The sequence below is a fragment of the Salvia splendens genome, chromosome 12 (genome assembly GCF_004379255.2).
Source record: "Salvia splendens isolate huo1 chromosome 12, SspV2, whole genome shotgun sequence".
NCBI classification, from domain to species: Eukaryota; Viridiplantae; Streptophyta; class Magnoliopsida; order Lamiales; family Lamiaceae; genus Salvia; species Salvia splendens.
This window is the reverse complement of record NC_056043.1, coordinates 31,321,822-31,336,187: the sequence shown is the minus strand read 5'-3', so window position 1 is coordinate 31,336,187 and position 14,366 is coordinate 31,321,822. Positions and strand designations below refer to the sequence as shown.

Genomic DNA, 14,366 nt, shown 5'->3' with positions numbered 1-14,366 from the left:
ATACTAGCTGGAGTAATATTTATAGATAAATGTGTGACTTACTTTCTTTTCATTTTAACTATTTATTAGTATCATTTTCTCGGAACGCGGGTAGAAAATGAAATAACTCAACTAGTCACCCCCGTCTAGAATGTCGCCCACACACCACAACAATTGGTGGAGAAGGGTGTGTCCTCAGCAATGACCCTATGACATGACATACGTTGCAACATAATTTTACACGTTGCGGTAGTGTAGCACGCATGTCGACGTGACGGCGTCATACTTTTTCCCTTGCGCGTGGCGTGTAGTGCGTGCCGCATAAGCATTACGTTGTCAATGCCCTTAAGGACATCTAAAGAATTCAAAAACATGTACATAAAAGAGTGATGATAGAAAAAGATCTTAAAAGATCTACAACGGGTACAAAGATATCCATCCTCCGATCACTTCCAAACATTCTGTAGGCTGGAAAATTTATTATTGAAATGAAGATGAAAGAGAGAATCTAGAGTGGGGAGAGAGATAACCATCTTTTAAACATTTCAAAACACTCCCTAGGCTTGTATGGTGGTGCTGTATGCCCTGCCCCCTGCATATATGCATTCCGACCATAAAATTTGTTACCAATAATATACTTCATTTCAAATCAAATATATAAAAAAGTTGCATCTTTATCTTGCCTTGACTGTAGCAAACATGAAGTCAGCCTCCTTGATCTTACTCTTGTATAGCTCTGTGTATCTGCGAATCATATAAAACACAAGCTTGAGCAATGAGATTTTTGCTTCAATCATCGGTTGCTATACCAGAAAAACTCACCCTGCAACTTGACCATCAACGGTCCACGCCCGCCACTCATCATTCACGGACAAATTCAGTTGGCGTATCCATTTCAACGTTGCCATGTAAGGTATACGCATGTCATGATCACCGCTGAAATAAAGAGGCGTATAGCTTCACTAACAATGTCGAAAAATAAATGCGAGTATCAAGACTGTGGAATCAGATTTGATTTCACCTATACACCAAGGCTTGGAAGCCTCTATCACTCAGATTTTGATGATACTTGACGACGCTTTCTATGTCTTTTTCGTAGATGAAGCTCCGGTTACATCTAATCCAATCACCTACCGTTCCCTGATTGATTGGTTAATGTTCAAGCAGCACAACATGTTAATAATGTGTTATAGTCAAATTCAAAAAGTTGGGTCATGTTTTGTACCTCTCTGATGTGCAGAGCTTCTCACACAGTTTCATCGTTAGCCCACACGTTGGAGGTCACATAATTGTCATCCTGCAAAAGACGACAACTTTGAGTTAGGCCGATGATGACATGAAGGCAATGTGACAGACAGAGTGGAGGAGGAATACACGGAATGGTGGTTCATTTAGGCTGGAGAGGGAGAGGAAGTCGATTGGATCATCTACTAAAGACGGTAGGAACCTTGTAGAACCACTTTGTTTTGGATTCACATACTGTCCGTTGCAGCTGATTCTTGCTTGCTAAAGTCATTATTCAAGACACGAAATGAAATCATCTTTGAGCAGAAACTTCAGTAATATAAATAATCATGCTCCTAAACAACACTTGAGATGCACTCCGTATCTATAGCACTAGTTTAAATTTGCAAATAAACAACAAACAACACCTTAAATTGTTTGTCGGAAATGAGTGCCATTCTGTGAGCATAAGGTATCCTTTCATTACTATCCGCATCTTCATTAGTCACCGGATTTCCGACAGTGTAGCCCTGTTCCCATTCAACAAAAATAGTTTAATCTTCTTAGGCCTAGAAACCAATGATATGAAAACAAATCAACAACTCCTATTACTTTGAGTGACATTATTGGCTCAAGTCCAGCTTCATTGCCTGCAAATTTTCAGACTTCAATGATGAGGAAACGACAAAAAAGGTTATAAACAAAGCATAAGCATATTTAAGTCTTCAAATGCACCTAACTACCTTTAGCTATTTGAAGAGCAAGTATGGGAACAATCTTGCCTCCATAAGAGTCACCACTAACATAGAGACGATTCTTGATAAACTCGGGATGAGTTAACAACCACTGTATTTGAAACCAGCAAAAGAAGGTAAACTTCATCATCGCCAACAACAACAACAACCAAAAAATGAAAAAAACATGTAAAGCAAAAGCAACCTTGCGTAGAAATGTGTAATTATGTTGGGTTGAATTAGTGTCGGAGGAAGAGTAGCCTTGATACGATTAATCCCCACAGCCCGGCGGAGCCAGACGACGGCACCACAAGGGAGGAGGTAGAGGATATACATGCCCCGTCGATGACTTACGAGACGAGGGAAACGGCGAGGCCGTCGACGAGAGAGAGGAGGGAGCAGAGGAAGTCGGCGAGGAGAATCAAGCCGCCTGTTAAGGGTGTTTCCCTTAACAAGCACCGGCGACGAGTTTCGCTCGGCGGTGGAGATAAATTTCCGGCGGCCGACAGGCTCGGCAGATGATTGCAGAGTTTCTGTGCGCGGGAGTCGCTCCCGTCGGGCAGATAACTCGGCGATTGATAGAATACTCCGGCGTCCAATTAGGATCGGCGGAGGGAATCCAAAATTAGGATTGGAAAAAACACGAGAAAATATTTCATTAATTGATTGAATGAATAAAAAAGATAACAGTCTATCCTATTTATAATGCTACTGACTTAATGAACAAGAAAACAAAGATATAGAAAAAGATATGCTAAATCCCTATAATATCTAAACTAAATAATAATAATAGAGGTTCGTATCAACTCCCCCACGGTTAAAATCCACATTGTCCTCAAGGTGGGAACCACGAAGCAAAAATGAGAGTTGAAAGCAGAAGCTTCGGCGATTTATCTCCTCCGGGATCAAATGTAAATATGCACGGTCGCTGTATTCGAGCTAATGTAGATCCATTTCGTACCCCACCCTTTATCTCGAACTCCCATTGTGTTGGATCAAGAAGATCACCACTCTTGTCATCAAATACCGAATCAAATGTAAATTTCCTTTCATCAACAGCCAGTGAATCTTTGGAAAGTTTTCTCAACATCGCACTTTCATTTTCACCCCAAGAATTCCAAACATCATTTTTGGATGGCCCTCGAACAACATTGGATGAGTCGACGACATTCTTCCCTTCGTCAGTAGAATCGTCCCCCTCATCTTTGTCTAACGATTCCTCTTCCTCCTTTTTCCTTACTCGTTTCTCACTAGGCAATCTAATGGCAACGTTTGATACAGATGCTATATCCGAACTGACAGCAACACGATCCCCGGTCTTATTTGCTGCTGTCTCTAATATGGAGTCCTCAAAATCACCAAGCTCCTCTTCTTCACCAATCTTCTCATCATATGCCCCGACAAGCACTTGCAGCGGCGTATTGTCGCTCTTGACGATCTCTTCCATAGCCTCGTCGTTTGGAACATCAAGATTAGCGCCCCCATTCTTAGCGGCATTGTTGGGAACATCCTCAACTAGATTATTGTCATCAATATTCTCCTCAAACAATGCATTCACGTGGGCGAGAAGAGCGGCTTGCTCCATTCTATAAATCCATAATTTCTCGTTGTAATCGTCTAAGGCCGCTTGTTGGACAGGCGTGAGTGATCGAACCATGAGTTCGGGATTATTGGGGAGACCACGCTGTTGCCTCGAATCCCTAAACTGTCTGGACATTTGAGGCAGGTTCACAGAGCCGGATCGGGTCCGGGCAGCTGCAGGTAGCATCGTTGTGTGGTGACTCGGAGATTGGTCAAACTGTTGTGGCTCTCCAGACGGGTGGTAGCTGCGGCGGGGTTGGTTCGGCTGTTGCCAATCCAGAGAGTCGGTAGGTTGATTGGGTGGTGGCTGGTATGATGGCAGATGGTGGCGCCGAGGCTGGCGGCTCACGTGCGGGCTTCTATCAGGCTGATAGGGATGTGACTTGTCCGGTTCCAAACAGGATGGTTGTTCCTCGCAGGTAGAACGACGCACGGGCAGTAGTGGACAACGGCGATTGGTTCGATGTCTGGGCGGATCCCAGCAACTAGGTGGACGCGGCGGTGGTTGATCATAATCCGAGTACCCCTGCGATGTCCGGTGAGGCGGTGGTTCCCAATAAGAGGGTTGTCGCGTCGGTGGAGGGTCATAGGGATCGAAATCCTGGAGTGATCGGTTACCGGGAGGATCCCAACAGGTAGGGTGGTTACCGGGAGGATCCCAACAGGTAGGGTGGCGGATCTGGACCGACTCCATTTGGTGAGGCGGTTGCGTATCCCTGTGGTATTTTGCACGGTGCCCAACTTAGGTGTAGCTGCGTGACATATGGTGGTGGTCGGTGTATGCGTATGACATGTTGATGGATTGAGGCGTGGCTGTGGTGGATGATATCGTCTGACTTCAATGCGGCACGCAGGAATCCTTCCCGTCAGGCGTTGCAGAAGTAGAGTTGTCCGGCGGACAGGCGGGACTCGACAACCAAAGCAGTTGCTGTGCGCGGAATGGTTTCAGTCGGGCAGCGGTGTAGCTTCGGTTCGAGATGGTGGGAGGGTCAGCTCTCAATGAAAGCACCAGTTGTTAAGGGTGTTTCCCTTAACAAGCACCGGCGACGAGTTTCGCTTGGCGGTGGAGATAAATTTCCGGCGGCCGACAGGCTCGGCAGACGATTGCAGAGTTTCTGTGCGCGGGAGTCGCTCCCGTCGGGCAGATAACTCGGCGATTGATAGAATACTCCGGCGTCCAATTAGGATCGGCGGAGGGAATCCAAAATTAGGATTGGAAAAAACACGAGAAAATATTTCATTAATTGATTGAATGAATAAAAAAGATAACAGTCTATCCTATTTATAATGCTACTGACTTAATGAACAAGAAAACAAAGATATAGAAAAAGATATGCTAAATCCCTATAATATCTAAACTAAATAATAATAATAGAGGTTCGTATCACCGCCCTTAAGGTTCGGGAAGTACGTTTCCAAATAGGGCGCGAGAAGGTGGCGCGTAGAGTAGGACTAGTTTTGCTTATCTTTTAATTCTGTTATTTATTTTTTATTGTTTTGGATTGAACTCATGGGTCGAGCAGTTTATAAGCTCCGGGCCGGGTTTTCTTTGTTGATTCTTTCCCGGCCCGTAAGTCGAACCAACCCTAGGGTCTCTAGATTACAAATAGGCATGAAATTAATAAAGCAGGATGGAAAAATTTTCGCCTACTCTTCTTGCCTCTTTCGTTCTTTTTCTTAACAAAACCCTAGTGGTCGACGGGATTTCGCCTCCCGGGACTCCTAATCTTGTTCGCGGCGTCACGTTAGGGAGTTTTTCCTTAACAAGCCTCTTGTAGCTCCAACATGGGAATCTAGGAATATAATGCTCGCAACCTAACACCATCGTTCATCAACACCACCATCATCATGTAATGTGGATGAATTCAAGAATCAATTAGTTAATGTATCAAACCTTAGTCCAAGAATATGGGTTCAATACAAGAGAAGGTAAGCTTCCATCAAAGCTCTCAAAATCAAAGGCCAGTGTACCTACAAATTGTCATTAAATATTCTAATTAGCACCAAATCCAACACAAAACTACATTTCTCTCTGTGTGTGAGACACAGAGAAAGAAGAGACCGATTTCATAAACGAGGCCGGAAAAGGCAGAGCAACCGGGGCCGCCGGTGAACCAGAGCAGCAAAGGGTCTCTATTTGGGTCGTTTTCGGACTCGATGAAGTAGTAAAAGAGCTGGGCTTCATCATTCTCTCCCACACCAATATATCTGAATCCCACAAAACAAAATCAATTCCAAAGAAACAGAGAAATACAGAGAAACTAGAATGTAATAAAGTGCGAAATGTAGAGACCCTGTTTCAAGTTTGAAAGGCAGAGTTCCATCGTAGCCGGGAAGGGTTTCCACGATCGATTTTGAAGCGGCAGACTTAAATCCGACAAAAAGTAAAACAAGGAAATGCAACAACAATGGCATCATGGTAACCGACTTTCATTCCTAATTTATTTCAAACGTGTCTAAATAGTGTCTGCAGCTGCTCAAATCAACACGTGATCTTACTTTAAACCAATAATAATGATCCAAAACACCATTCACATCAATGTGTTATAAACCAGACCGGCGGGCGAACCAGCGAAGCAACTGGTTCATGGTTTAATTCATCGTACCAGTCCAACAACTGGTCGGACCATTTTACTGTAGCATATATAATTAGATAATACATGGAGTATATAAATACATCAATAATAAAATGTAGTTTTGATAATGTCAATTTTGATCTAAACATATAACCAAAATATGAATTTAGTACAAAACATTCACTTTTTGAAAGGTCCCCATCTCTACTACGAATATGCAGTTTGTAAGACGTTATCCATTTTTCAGTCACGGTGTGAGGAGCCAGTGGTGCATTGAAATTCTCAACATCAAAGGCCAGTGAACCTACAAAGTTTAGCATTCACTGAGCACCAACGCTTTTAAATGGAGTTTGGTTTCAATCCCTATATGCTTGATTACACAATCTGTCAACTTTTCTCAATGTAAAGTTGGTTTTAATTTATTTATTTTATTATTTTCTAATTATTATCATTTTTTGGAGAGTGAATTTTCTTACCCAAAAATTAATGACACATTAAAGTGAAGTTAAAATATCGATTCTGAAGCTTCAAATCGATATAACATTACTGTACCTCTGAATCGAAAATTCTGGATCCGCGACTGCTTGGATATCTTGAATAAAATGGAGGTATTACTGTATTGTAAGCATCAATCTCATGTGTTCATTTTTCCGTACCGTACTACCCAAATTTGGTCTCGATTCATGACTATGATATACTGAGTGGATATTGTGTGGCTTGGAACGTGTGACGTGGCAACATACACCACATAATCAATCACCATCCCCATTTTGATATCTATACCTATAGTCCTAAGTACACTAATACTTTCAGTATAATGGTATCGTTTTCTAGATAAAATAGTACCAAGATATAATTTAGAATTGAGTCGTGAGATTATTTTAGTTGGAAGGAGTTAGTTATGACTAATTATCATATGATAATCGATCTATGATTGAATTGTGAGAATAAATCTCATAAACCAAACACATTACATATTTAATCCCGAGATAAAATCTTGCAAACCGAACACTCCATATATTTATTATTCTATTTGTCCCATAAAAAATACTAATAAATTAAAAAAACAATAACAGTGAATTACAAAAATTGGAATATGAAATTAAAGATAACATAATTAATACTCAAAATTAGAAAAACAACAAATTTTAGATATAAGAAGGATTATATGTGTAGAAAAAGAAGAATAGATTTTTGTGTGTAATAGTAACAAATTAGTTCTGAGGATGAAAAATTAAGAATTTTGATATAAATTTTTATTTTTAAAAATTATATATAGTAAAAGTTACTAATTTTGTTCTTTAAAAATAGAAACTACTACCTCTGTCCCTTAAAAGCAGAAATTATTTTCATTTTAGGTCGTCCCTTAAAAATAGAAATTATTTACATTTTGAATTGTCCCTTAAAAATAGAAACTTTTGAATCTTTCTAGTATTTTAGAACGTGGACCCCACAATGCACTAACACTAATTCCACTATCTTTTCTCCTCCTTTCTCTTACTTTATCCATTTTTCTTTTTCACTCTCTTACTTTACCAATTGTGCATTAAAACTCGTGTCGTTTCAAAAGTTTCTGTTTTTGAAAGACGGATGTAATATGTATGCCCTTTAAAATTAAAAATCTTCTATTCACTCACCCATAGCATATTCTAATTTAATTCCATAAAAACCTTACACTATCATTTGATATCTCTTTGTAAATTAACACTACAATGTGCTATTAAAACCATATTAAATTTGATATTAAAACCATATTAAAGGCAAAGTAATAAACCGATAGTAATACATATTAAAGGCATTTTTTACTACTCTCTTCTTTCGCGAAATATTGTCCACCTTTGATTCAGTGCGGATTTTAAAAAATGTGAAGAAAAATGAGTGAAAAAGGATAATGGAATGTGGAACCTACATTCCACTAACCTTTTTCACATAATTTTATTTACAATTTATAATATTACACTGCACTACTGATGATGTGCAGATCACTCTCAACTAACACTACTTACACTATCCTTTATTTATCTATCTTTGTTACATTATCGATTATACACTAAAACTCGTACCGAACCAAATATTTATATTTTTCAGAGACGGAAAGAGTATTTAAGACATACTAAGGAGAGATAACTTCAACCGTTTCATAATTGAAAAATTCAATTTAATCTGATAACCCACATTTTCTAACAAAATTGAAACTTTTATTATGCAACATTTGATAGCATGGTCTATAAAACCCAATCAATTCTCAGCAAAACTTAAAACAATCAAAACTACACTACAACACATCTACTCCAAAGATGAAGCTTTCTTTGTTCATTACCATGTTTCAACGAGGGCTTATCATTTCTTGCGTTGTTGCATAGCACTCCACCATTTCTGATTTCATAATTGGATTGAGTTAGTTAGTTTTTCAATATATGTGACTTTAGAAATCACTTTATATGGTGGGATGATCCTCATGATTAATTAGCATCTAAGATTTCCTTTGGCCAAATTAATTTAACTGTATATTAGTGACACAATTTTTATATACATAGTAAGTGAATGGAGTATGTGTTGATTTTGCAATAAAGGGGAATGATTTTACTACAGTGGGATGACAAAAAAATCGATAGACGAGTTTTGTAACATACACAAACAGAAACAAAAATAGAAAATTCCAGTGCTTTAATCCAAGCAAGAATGGAAATTTATTATAGAAATGAAGATGAGAGAGATTTTAGAGTGGGAAGAGAGATAACCATCTTCTTAACATTTCCAAACACTCTCTTGGCTTGTATTCTGGTGCTGTATGCCCTGCCCCCTGCATATATATATGCATTACAATTTGCAACCACCAAAAAATGTTACTAATATTTTCTTTCATTTCAAATTAAATATTAAATAACTTGCCTTGATTGTAGCAAACATGAGGTAAGCTTCCTTGATCTTACTCTTGTATAGCTCTGTGTATCTGCAAATCACATAACACAGTGTTGAGCAATGAGATTTTTACTTCAATCATCAGTTGCTAGAGCAGCAAAATTCACCCTGCAACTTGACCATCGACGGTCCACGCCCTCCACTCCTCATTCACGGACACATTCAGTTTGCGTATCCATTTCAACGTGGCAATGTAAGGTACACTCATGTCATGATCACCGCTGAAACAAAGCTCAGGTGTATAGCTTCACTAACAATGTCGAAACATATACGCAAGTATTAAAACTATGGAATCAGATTTGATTTTACCTATACACCAAGGCTTGGAAGCCTCTATCACTCAGATTTTGATGATACTCGACAACGCTTTCTATGTCTTTTTCGTAGGTCACACTCACGTTACATCTCGTCCAATAAGGAACCATACCCTGATTGATTCATTTGCAAGCAAAACAACATCGTAATAATGTGTTGTACTCAAATTTAAAAAGTTGGCTAATGTACCTCTCTGATGTGTAGAGCTTCTCTCACAGTTTCATCGTTAGCCCACACGTAGGAGGTCACATATATGTGACACTGCAAAGTACGACAGCTTTGAGTTAGGCCGATGATAACATGAAGGCAATGTGACGGGCAGAGTGGAGGAATACATGGCATGGTGGTTCATTTTGGCTGGAGAGGGAGAGGAAGCCGATTCGATCATCTACTAGAGACGGTACGAACCTTCTAGAACCACCTTCTGGTAGTGTTGGGATTTCTTTGCAAATTAGGTCCAGAATTTGAACCTGATTGACAAACTTGGTGCACTGAACTTCATTAAAAGGCAAAGCAATCAGCATCATCTAAAACATCAAGAAATTTGCAAGGAAAATATCATTAGTGATGTATACCTGATTAATAATATAAAGAGCAAATAAACATTCGATATTATTTGGATCTGGATTCGCATACTGTCCGTTGCAGCTGATTCTTGCTCGCTGAAGTCATTATTCAAGACATGAAATGAAAGCATCTTTGAGAAGCAACTTCAGTAATATAATCATGCTCCTAAACAACACTAGAGATATACACCGTATCTATAGCACTAGTTTAAATTCGAAAATAAACAACGAAAACACCTCAAATTGTTTGTCTGAAATGAGTGCCATTCTGTGAGCATAAGGTATCTGTTCATTCGAATCATGATCTTCATATGTCACTGGATTTCCAACAATGTAGCCCTGTTTTCATTCCACAAAATTATTACTATCTTCTTAGCCATATAAACCAATGATAAAAAAACAAATCACTAACTCCCATTACTTTGAGTGACATTATTGGCTCAAGTCCAGCTTCATTTCCTGCAAGTTTTCGACTTAAATGACGAGGAAACAAAAAAGGAAATAAATAACCCGCAACTAACTACCTTTCGCTATTTGAAGAGCAAGCATGGGAACAATCTTGCCACCATAAGAGTCACCCGAAACATAGAGACGATTCTTGATAAACTCGGGATGAGCTAACAACCACTGCATTTAAACCAGCAAACCAGCAAAAGAAGGTAAACTTCATCATCGCCAACAACAACAATAACCAAAAAATGAAAAAAAAAAACATGTCAAGCAAAAGCAACCTTGCATAGAAATGTGTAATTATGTTGGGTTGAATTAGTGTCGGAGGAAGAGTAGCCTCTTGCAGTGTTGGAATATGAGAATCCAGCTCCAACAGGGTAATCTAGGAATATAATGCTGGCAACCTAACACCATCGTTCATCAACACCACCATCATGATGTAATGTGGATGAATTCAAGAATGGCAATCAAGAATGGAAATTTATGTGTCAAACCTTAGTCCAAGAATATGGGTTCAACACAAGAGAAGGTAAGCTTCCATCAAAGTTCTCAAAATCAAAGGCCAGTGGACCTACATTTCAACATTAAATATTCTAATTAGCAACAAATAGGCCACCAAGCGCAGAAAACGTAGGATAAAGTTACAACACAAAACTACATTTTCATGGTGTGTGAGTGACAGAGAGAAAGAAGAGACCGATTTCATAAAAGAAGGCGGAAAGGGCAGAGCAACCGGGGCCGCCGATGAGCCAGAGGAGCAAAGGGTCTCTAGCTGGGTCGTTTTCGGACTCGATGAAGTAATAAAATAGCTGGACTTCATCATTCTCTCCCACACCAATATATCTGAATCCCACAAAACAACATCAATTCTTTCCAATTAAACAGAGTGTAGCTAAGTGAATTGAGAAATGGAGAGACCCTGTTTCGAGTTTGAAAGGCAGAGCTCCGTCGTAGCCGGGAAGGGTCTCCACGATAGACTGTGAAGCAGCAGACTTGAATCCGATAAAAAGTAAAACAAGGAAATGCAAGAATGGCTTCATGGCAAGCCACATTGCATTCCTAATTTGGTTCAAACGTGTCTAATTAGAATGGCTCAAGTAAAATAGTGTCGGCTGCTGCTCAAATGAACTTGTGATCTTTACCTTATCCAATAATGGTCCAAAACACCATTCATACCTTATACTCCTTGTTTTTTTTGGAGTACTATTATTGAGTATCAATACATCAATACGTTGATAAAAATATCTCCCTACCACTACAATCAATTAGTTAAAAGATTCATATCTATTAATGAGGTTAGGTGTGAATGAGTCTCACACTTATTTTTACATATAATAACACTCTTTGCTTTCAGTACAATATACCCTAAAATCGATACTACAAAGGTATTCAAAATTTCAAATTGTTTAATACCAAAACAAACTTCGGTATATAGTAGTTCAGTATATCAAAATATTTGATTAAGTAATGACATGATATTTTCCCATACTGATATTTTCGGTATGATATACGATACAACATTTTTAGTACGTTATACGATACCAACCCACTCCTACTCTTGTATAGCTCTATGTATATGCAAATCACATAACACAATGTTGAGCAATGAAATTTTTGAATATTAGTATGATTATATCTGGATCTTTCATACGTGTAATTGATTTCACAAACATCGGCCCCCTTGGATATATTGAATCGGCCAAGTTCTAGCACATACTCTATCCCTCCACGAAAAACAGTCTCATTTGTGGACGACGCGAGTTTTAATGAAAAATTAGTAAAGTAAGAAATATTAGAGAAAAAGTATAGAAGTAAAAAAAGTGGATTAAGTATGAAATAAAATTTTCGTTTTCTAAATGAGATTATTTTTCATGTGATACAGGTACCCCAAACCCGAAAATCATGTAAAATACCTATCCTATACCCGGCCCGATATATTTTTGGATACCCAAATACCCACTCCGGGTAACCCAATCCGACGAATCGAGTACCCAAATATGAAATATCCGACTCTTTACATATGTTAATAACTAATAAAAATTCAAGTTAATATTATATTAATATAAATATAAAAATATTTAAATAGACTAATATCTTTAATATACCATATATTTTATTGTATAAAACTATAAAAATTGATCACGTTTATTGTCTTTATGAGAATTGGTCGTGCAATATGCAAATGTTATTACAAATCGAATCATATACAGAAACAATCAATAATATAATTCAAAAGTCAAAAACCAATCTAGTATTAAAAAATTAACGAATCGGGCATTTGGATAATACGCGATACCCGACCGGGTTGCCCAATACCCAAATTATTTTAAATTTCATTACCCGGTCTCATATCCAATTCCTAGCAGGTATCGGGTCGGGTTCAGGTAAACCGAATACCCGATATCTGTATTCCCACCCTTATGAGATATTGTAAGCATCAAATTCATGTGCTCATTGTTTTGACCGTGCTACCCAAATTTGGTCTTGATTCATGACTCCGATATATTGAGTGGATATATCGTAGGAATATAATGCTGGCAACCTAACACCATCGTTCATCAACACCACCATCATGATGTAATGTGGATGAAATCAAGAATGGAAATTTATGTGTCAAACCTTAGTCCATGAATATGGGTTCAATACCAAAGTAGGTAAGCTTCCATCAAAGCTCTCAAGATCAAAGGCCAGTGGACCTACAAATTAACATTAAATATTCTTCTAATTAGCACCAAATCCAACACAGAACTACATTTCTTTGTGTGTGAGAGAGAAAGAAGAGACCGATTTCATAAAAGAAGGCGGCAAGGGCAACAAGCAGATGCAGGAATGTCTTCATGCACAGTGACATTGCATTCCTATTCTAGTTACAATGAGTACGAACCCTATTAAATGGAGTTTGGTTTCAATCCCTATCTTGATGGTTCACACAATTTGAATTACACAATCACCTTGGTTGCACGATCACCTTGATAGTTTCAATCACCTTGATTGCACGATCACCTTGATAGTTTCAATCACCTTGATTGCACGATCTTGATGGTTCACACAATTTGTCACGTTATTACATTCTGATTCAAATTACCTTGCTATTTGAATCCCATGGACGATATTTTATACTGCTCGTTGTCCTTTCTTTTATTTATCTCTTTCATTTTTTGTCTTGTTAAATATTTTAATCTTTTGAATGCATTTCATTTTGTTCATCTTTTTGTTGTTGTACATTCAAAAACTTCTAATTAATTTATTTAATATTTCTTATAAACATTGTTTGATTCTCTTATCATGCATATATTTTATCTTATTATTTCTTTATCCTTTGCAAATAATTTAATTTATTTAATGCATTTTTAAATATTTTACTCTTTCTAATGTATTTAAATATTCTCATTGTTATATATAATAAAGTTTATTATAAAAAAAGATATCAAATGATTAAAACATGGTTGAACTTTGAAACTCTAAATCGTTATAACTATTTATCGTGTTGAATAATGGTGATGGACTTTAATTGGGCTGGTTTTATTTTTGGCCCATGTGTTGCTGATTTGGGCTTGGCCCAAAACTAATGCACTCCACTCCAGATGCCGCCACATGTACTCTTCACTCGGATCTTGGCCTTCAGCCGTCGGATTGCAGAGTGTGCTTGTTATGTGAGTAAGTCCCTTGAGTTTCTCATTCATTCAATATTCTACTCTCTTTCTCCTCTCTCGAAATTCTCTCAGAAGCTCTCTCCATTCTTTTCTCTTTCTGCTTCCTTCTCCGACGGTTCTCCGGCGGTTTCTTTGTGATCTTGCACGGTTGAAAGTGTTGAAGGTCTTGCTACAGTAGCAGAGAAGGCAACCACTTCGGTTGCTGATGTGTTGGGTAAACTAGGGTTTCTTGTGTGAGGTTTTCTGTGCGAGATTGTTCTCGAACGGTGTAGATCTGGAGTGTAGGAGTCGGTTAGGCCTGGAATCTGGAGTGTGAGGTTAATCACTGGTAGATTCGGCGGTGCTCCTTTGGATCTGTGTTCTGGA

The 14,366-nt window shown here is 38.4% G+C and overlaps 1 protein-coding gene and 1 pseudogene across 2 annotated transcripts; both read right to left on the bottom strand.

Moving 5' to 3' along the window:
- Positions 1 to 305: 305 nt before the first annotated feature.
- LOC121757075 lies at positions 306 to 5,936 on the bottom strand (annotated as a pseudogene).
- A 2,718-nt stretch (positions 5,937 to 8,654) lies between these two features.
- On the bottom strand, positions 8,655 to 13,143 carry LOC121757067 (serine carboxypeptidase-like 18). 2 transcript variants are annotated; one of them, XM_042152547.1, is made up of 14 exons: positions 11,266 to 11,498; positions 11,045 to 11,190; positions 10,842 to 10,918; positions 10,629 to 10,751; positions 10,422 to 10,524; positions 10,319 to 10,356; positions 10,135 to 10,236; positions 9,907 to 9,993; positions 9,667 to 9,822; positions 9,521 to 9,592; positions 9,326 to 9,444; positions 9,124 to 9,237; positions 8,987 to 9,047; positions 8,655 to 8,897 (listed from the first exon to the last, which is right to left on the bottom strand). In XM_042152547.1, exons 1-14 carry the CDS (start codon positions 11,397 to 11,399, stop codon positions 8,814 to 8,816), a joined length of 1,416 nt encoding a protein of 471 aa, XP_042008481.1. In that variant the 5' UTR covers positions 11,400 to 11,498; the 3' UTR covers positions 8,655 to 8,813. The 2 variants fall into 2 exon arrangements, with proteins under 2 accessions (XP_042008481.1, XP_042008483.1); XM_042152549.1 differs by lacking the exons at positions 11,045 to 11,190; positions 11,266 to 11,498 and adding an exon at positions 13,132 to 13,143.
- Positions 13,144 to 14,366: the final 1,223 nt, after the last annotated feature.

What these genes read in the sequence shown, in the direction of transcription:
- LOC121757067 (XM_042152547.1), bottom strand. Translation starts at nt 11,399, where the DNA reads ATGTGGCTTGCCATGAAGCCATTCTTGCATTTCCTTGTTTTACTTTTT. An exon ending in CGCCTTCTTTTATGAAATCG is followed by an intron (nt 10,919 to 11,044) that starts GTCTCTTCTTTC and finishes GTTGAAATGTAG; the next exon opens with GTCCACTGGCCTTTGATTTT. An exon ending in AAGCTCTACACATCAGAGAG is followed by an intron (nt 9,445 to 9,520) that starts GTACATTAGCCA and finishes TGAATCAATCAG; the next exon opens with GGTATGGTTCCTTATTGGAC.